The sequence below is a fragment of the Octopus bimaculoides genome, chromosome 1 (assembly GCF_001194135.2).
Source record: "Octopus bimaculoides isolate UCB-OBI-ISO-001 chromosome 1, ASM119413v2, whole genome shotgun sequence".
NCBI classification, from domain to species: Eukaryota; Metazoa; Mollusca; class Cephalopoda; order Octopoda; family Octopodidae; genus Octopus; species Octopus bimaculoides.
This window is the reverse complement of record NC_068981.1, coordinates 156,959,416-156,966,821: the sequence shown is the minus strand read 5'-3', so window position 1 is coordinate 156,966,821 and position 7,406 is coordinate 156,959,416. Positions and strand designations below refer to the sequence as shown.

Genomic DNA, 7,406 nt, shown 5'->3' with positions numbered 1-7,406 from the left:
TGAAAACCATGAGCTGGTAAAAAGAAAAAAAAATGGAAAGCTTTTATGCTTTTTTTTTTCAAAATTGTTAATGGAATATAAGGAATTTCTCTTTTCCACCACCACCACCACCACCATCCACCACCATCATCATCATCATCACTTCCCATGTACTCTCTGAGGTGTCCATTGATGAATTATCTGGACATCACAATCTATACTTAATTCCCTTTTCTCAGCTCTTTTTTTTTTCTTTCCGTTTTGATAATTCCTATATCTTAAATGTTTTTTAAACTCTCTTGACTGTCATTTATTGTCTCCCTTCCCCTCCTTTCTACTCTCTTTCTGCTCACCCACACAAACACAATTTGCTGTTTCATGACAATTCATGACAGTTAAGGCTTCAAGTTGATGTCTCAGTACTTTTACATTAGTTTTAACCTACATCACATAATTTTGCTAAAATATTTATTCTTACATTTTTCACTATTTTCCTTTTCCCGTTCAAAGAATGTCCCCTTTTTTTTTTATTTTTAGAGAAATATGACTCCAAGAAAAGTGGTTGTTATATCAGTCCTTTGAGCTCCCAACTCCTTTTTACATGAAAATCCGTGTTTCAGTAAAAAACTGCTGTAGTTTAATATCTAAGGAAACCTCTTAAAAAAGGGTAGGCACCATTTTAGTACATGGGGCAAAGTACATAAGAACTTGTAGAAGTACATGTGTACTATGAAAAAAAAAATTAAAATTCATCTTAAATTCGACATATAAATTTATATGAATGGAATTTGTATTACATTATTGTTTTGATGACAAAACTTCAACTATTTTGTGGGCACCTTCAAGTGTGAATGTGGCCAAAATTTCTCCCACCTTCATTTTGTTCTCTGTTGTTATACACCCTGCTAGAAATAACAGCTAATTTTCTATCACATTACCCATGCCTATATAAATATATATATATATATATATTTATTTTTTTAATTTTATTATTTTAATTTTATTTTTGTTATTTGTATATGTATATTTTTTTTCTTTTATTCTTTTTTTTTTTACTTGTTTCATTCATTTGACTGCAGCCATGCTGAAGCGCCACCTTTAGTCGAACAGTTCAACCCCAGGACATATTCTTTGTAAGCCTGGTACTTATTCTATCAGTCTCTTTTGCTGAACCGCTTATGTTACGGGGGATATAAACACACCAACACTGGTTGTCAAGCGATGGTGGGGGGACAAACACACACACACACACACACGACGGGTTTCTTTCAGTTTCTGTCTACCAAACCACTCACAAGGTTTTGGTTGGCCCGAGGCTATAGTTGAAGACACTTGCCCAAGGTGCCATGCAATGGGACTGAACCTAGTACCATGTGGTTGGAAAGCAAGCTTCTTACCACACAACCACGCCTGCGCCTATATATAATCCAGTGGCGATACATCATGCCTGAAAAAAAATCTGGATGGCCACTATTGGAGATGTTTTTAATCATTATTCCTTTAACTGTGAAATAAAAAATTTTGGCAATTCTAGTAATTTTGTTAAATATCTACCAAAAAAATAGAATTTATATTTTCTCCAAGTCATATTGTCTCTGTAAACTTGACGTATCTCAACAAAAAATTGTTTCAAACATGACATTACTCAACAAAAGATAGATTCATATATAGAATTGTTTTCCACATTTAAAAGTAATGAAATTTTGAGTGGATATATCTGATTTCTTTAACAAAAAAGTTAATCTACTCAACCAGTGCTGACATTGATGTTAAATAACAACTTAGCAACAACCTCACTCCTAAGTAACAATTGTCTCTTTTTCTCTTCATGCTAACTTTTTTTTTTGTTCTCTTTTCACCTCCTCTTCTTTCTTCTGGTTCTCTTGATGTTATGCAGCTGGTATACGGACACATTCACATATTCACTATCAATTTATAATATGATTTGAAAATAAAAAAAAGAAGCAAAAAAACTCCTTCATTTGAATATACCACAAAATTTAAAAAGAAGGAACTGGAATATTTTGTTACCACTCTACATTTGTTTGTTTCTTTTATTCTTCTTCTTGCAAATGCATGCTCAGGTGTGTGTGTGTGTGTGTGTGTGTGCTTGCACATAATTTTAGTGTTCATAATGAAGAAAATCTTAAGAAATTGGAAATTGAAGTAGGTAGCTTTCTCTATATAAACACAAGTGTGTGCATATGTATACACGTGTCATCTTGTGCATGTGCACAAGACACGCACATACGTACACACACTTTGATTCTCAGTCATGTGGAATGAATGAATACATGTGCTCCTTATCTATTATTGCCAGATGTAACTAAATATTCTGTAAATATTGGTCATTGTGGCAATGTGTGTATGTGTGAGAAGGTCATTCAGCCACAGAAACAAGCCAAAAATTGAACTATAAGAGTGAGTCATGGTCCTCCGATCTTTGTAGGAGGGTAGTAAGTCTCAATAAGAACTTACTTGGACTGTGGTTTAGGTTCAACCCACGACAACATGGAAAGCAGACATAAAATATTGATGATGATCTTAAATAATATATTATTAGTGTTGTTGTGTGTATGTGTGTGTATATATATGTATTATGTATACACACACTCACACACACACATATTGGAACATGGTAGTGATGCAGTCCTTGGTCCATGGGATCCTCTCAAACCATCCAACCCATGGAGCTTGAGTGTTAAAAGATGATGATGATGTGAGTGTGTAATGTAATCTAAGGATGTACATACGTAAAATGAAATTGAATATTCAACTAAAAGTATCACTTTATCACAATATCAGTATTTAATCTTCCTATTGTAATTAGCATGCAATACCATATGACAGAATTTCAGCTCTACTTCAGAATATCGAGCACGCTAATTATTCTAAAACAATGTATTGAGAAATATATGTATGCATACTTTTTTTATCCAACATTCTGGTGTCAAGGAATAATTTTTTAGTTTGTTTCTAATGTGTGTGCGTGTGTAGATGTATGTGCATATATTTATATATTTGTGTGTGTGTGTGTGTGTATATATATATATATATATATATATATATATATATATATATATTTATGTTTATGTATGTATGTATGTATGTACTCATGTATGCACTAGCTATCCTTATTACATGTAATTGTGTTTATATGTAGTGTTAGCTGCAATCATGTATGTATACTTGTCATCACAGCTACATGCAAATGCATTGTTGCATCCAGCATAGAAACATTGCTTACCTTGGAAAATATCTGTGTCGTCAGTAATTCCACATTGTCTTACATGTGCTGCACTTTCTACTTTGATTTGTTTGTCTTTGAGACTTGTTCCTGGGCCTGGAGTTTTCCGTGAAAGTACATTGTTCACTTCCACAACATCAAGCATTATGTTAGACAGCTTGTTGTCCAAGTTGCGACTAATTTCCTTCTGTTTTCGGATTTTCTGTTCCATAAACATGATGGCTCGGAAAAGTGATGTGAAGTTGTTTTGGTACTTCAGAAACCGGTCCTCTGCCTTTTGTAGCATGATACTATGATGAGTCAGTGTTGTGTTTAGTTCGCGGTTTTTGACAATTTCACCTAACAGGGTAGTTTCTACACTATGGATCTTTGAAGTTAAACCATGCACTTCACTTGAGGACACTGTTGATTTTTTCTGAGCTTTTCCATCTGCTGTATGGTCCGACTGCACTGGTTGTGTCATCACTGGACACTGAGAAGCATCTACTTCATTAACCACTATTGTGTATGCACACTTAGTGCTCCTAACGGAAGCCGATTTACTTTTCTTCCTTGTATTGATATTGTGGGATGCTGCATCTGTATCCCAGCCTTTGTGAAAAGTTTGCAAGAAGATAAGAAGGCCAATAATTATTGTGTTGATGAACATGTTGGTGTGAGTATTAATTGACTGACTTCAAGGTGGTTTAAAAAGTAGTTACTTAGTCACCTGGTGAATCAAGAATATATCTAAAGTAGAGTAATGTGGTATATTTTCCTGCTTACAGTGATAGTATTTTCCCTATTTCTAGTGATTCACTGAAAATATATCTTATATTTTTCTTTGGAATTTTCTCTGTTCCAGTGTAAATTCTTTGATACTTTCTATGTCCTTGTTATACAATAGCTTACTACTCCAATGCTCATCACTGTCAACATTAGATATCTATCTCTATGTCATTCCCCTAAATATGTGCACTTTATCAATTTCTTTTTTTTTTTTGTTTCGTTTTTAATACTTTTTGTTTTGTTATTTAATATTTCCTGTTTGAATGATCCATCTCTATCTAAAATGTGTATACTTGTTTCCCCTTTCTAAATAACATTGAGATAAAAATGTAGTGCCTAGCAGTATAAAACATAGAATCACTGATACCTCTCTGGTATGCTATTTCTATCTCCTCCCTACTTCCCTTTTTCTTGCTTTCTTTCTCCTTCTTCCTGTTTCAATCATTTATATATAGACATTCAATTAATTGTTCTTCCAGGAGCACTAAAACAAAAAGTCTACTATCAAGGGGTTCTTTTCTATGGGTGTTCGCCCAGTAAAACTGTTAACCAATGTTATTAGAGTGTTTCTTACATATTTTATGGTGTTAAACTAACTGAATGGAAAATTAGCTAAGTAAGCTGAAATGTTGAGTAAATTTGAGAGGCTGGGCTAGATTTGTCTCCGCCTTTATCACAACATATCAGTATGCTGGTAATAATTTTCTGTAGAAAGTGTGTCTCATGTTGCATGTGTTGCATGTACAGGAAAATAAATATGTATTCAGTAATAAAGTATATTTGAAATATGTATATGTAAAATATAATTTAATAATATATAATATAATATGATATAATATAATATAATAATATATAATATAATGTTTTATAATGTGTGTGTGTGTGTGTGTGTAAAATATGTATGTATGTGTGTTTGCAAGTGGAGAATTTGTGAGTATTTTCTGAATTTGATGTAATCAACTTTCAAAATTAAAACACTTCTCCCGTATTGTATTTTGCATATGGTCTGACCCAGCTGCAGTCAGGAAACCCCCTTGCATCTGACATTCCTTGCCAATAGTAGTTTAGATATTTTCCTTGGGCGGAGGAAGCTGATGGAATCTGAAAACAAGCCAGAAACCACATGTACAGAGACAGGCAGACAAATACACACATACACAGTTTGAATACTTCCACTTATATATAAATGCATATTGACTTTGGCCTGTCTGTTTAATCATACATAACATTATAGTTACCTCAACTCACTAGACCTGTAGGCAGGGAGTGATACACACACTTAAAAACAAACATAAACCCTTAAGCATATTTGCAATTAAACAAATTTATATATATAAATATACAGACATAAATACACACACACGTGTGTATGAAATATATATATATATATATACACACACACTCATAGTTATGTATACATTTACACATCTAAAATACTTGCTGAAACACGTACATAAATATAAACAGATATACGTATACATATGACTTATGAACTATAGATAAACACATATGTTCTCTTTCTCAATTTTTTTTTTTCAAAAGAGGAAATAAAACATAGCCGGTTACTTATATATTTCTGTCTCTCTCTTTCTCCCATTGAGAATTTATTTCTGTCACTATTTACATCCCTGTAAATATTTCAGACCTCCATCAAAAGCTTGGGGCTATAGAAACACAAATCTTAGAAAATGTCTAGAGAGGTGGTACTGTTCTGTTTGGTGAGCATAATGGGAAGAAAAATAAGTACCTTATGAACCAAATTTAGTCTAGTTTTGATCACTAGTTGTAAAGATTTTACTTTACACTGATGTGTCTCCAGATTCATTGCGCTGATGTTTCAAGATGTCCTGATTGTATTATCAAGATATCTAACTGACTGGTGGTTGCATGTTTATTGTTTCTTATCTTTGTTATTATTGGCTATAGGAATGAATGTTGTTTTCATGTACTGTGGGGTGGGGATATCAGTATTTCATTCATGGGCAGGTACTTTTATTTGTATTTTGGAGAGAGCGTTCTTATGGAGAGTTGTATTATATCCTTGAAAGTGTTTTAACTCTTTTGCTACCATATTTCTGTTAAAATACACTGCCTTTCTTTCAGAAAATTTTGAAAATAATGAAGAATTTATTAGACGTGTTTGAAAACAAATAAGCATAAAATTTTGATAGAATATATTTAATTTAGATCACTTTAAAACTGGAAACTAAAGGCAGAGTCAGATAGGTTGATATCAAGAAGATTAATGCATTTGTTCCATTATAGGCACAGGCGTGGCAGTGTGGTAAGGAGTTTGCTTTCCAACTACATGGTTTTGGGTTCAGTCCCACTGTGAAGTACTTTGGGCTAGTGTCTTCTAGTAGACAGAAACTAAAAGAAGCCCATCGTGTGTGTGTGTGTGTGTATTTATATGTGTATGTTGGTGTTTGTCACCCTTACAAAGAATAAGTCCTGGGATTGATTTCTTCAACTAAAACCCTTTAAGGTTGTGCTCCAGAATGGCCACAATCAAATGACTGATATAAGTAAAAGAGTAAAAAAGAATAAAAGAATAGAAAGAACTGAATTGAAAATTCTGCAGTTTTGTGATGTATTGGGGTTATATTATGTAAGAGAAACTTTAAAAAGCTTGCCAAATAACTGGCTGTTTGGCAGATTAAGAGCAAAATGAACTTTGTTTTGACTAGGGAAAAGAAAATTGTTAGACCTTCAATGTGAAGAAATGTTTTTATATAAATCTGTTTATGGAATTTTAGCTAAAAAACATAGATGATGGAAAATGGGGACAAGCTTGAGTTTTTTTTTTTTTTTTCAACATCGTGCAAAAAATTCATTTGGATAATTTTTTGTAATGTGTCAGTTAATTTACTTTAAGTCTTTGACTAATTGTGCCATTGGAGCTGGGTGATGATGCAATAACAGAGTATAAAATGTAAGCAACAAGCCTAGTGGAAGTGGAAAAAAGGATCTAGCTGAGAACTGTACTTTAGGTAAAGAAAACAGGGTTGAGCTAGTAGATTCCTGTACTAAGCATCTCATTTAGCATGTCACTGGTCAGATCCTATTGAGATCAACCTTGTTTTTCATATCTTAGAGTTACTTAAAAATAAGAACATGCAATATACAAGCATGTTATTCAATTGCACTAATATTTTCCATTCCAAAAGTAGTTGTGTGCCTTTACTCTTTTACTCTTATACTTGTTTCAGTCATTTGACTGTGGCCATGCTGGAGCACCGCCTTTAGTTGAGAAAATCGACCCCAGGACTTATTCTTTGTAAGCCTAGTACTTATTCTATCAGTCTCTGTTTGCTGAACCGCTAAGCTACGGGGACGTAAACACACCAGCATCGGTTGTCAAGCGATGGTGGGGGGACAAACACAGACATACAAACACACACACACACACACA

At 33.4% G+C, this 7,406-nt stretch overlaps 2 protein-coding genes across 2 annotated transcripts in view; one reads left to right on the top strand and one right to left on the bottom strand.

Moving 5' to 3' along the window:
• The window catches only part of LOC106871412 (techylectin-5B), a 34,709-nt gene extending 29,500 nt beyond the window's left edge, over window positions 1-5,209 (bottom strand). The window contains exon 1 of the mRNA XM_014917837.2: window positions 3,227-5,209. Within this exon, the coding sequence (XP_014773323.1) occupies window positions 3,227-3,875 (649 nt within the window). The 5' untranslated portion in view covers window positions 3,876-5,209. The remainder of the gene's footprint in view (window positions 1-3,226) is intronic.
• Window positions 1-7,406, top strand: part of LOC106871411 (protein disulfide-isomerase TMX3) — a 121,624-nt gene that overhangs the window by 89,839 nt on the left and 24,379 nt on the right. The window lies entirely within an intron of this gene.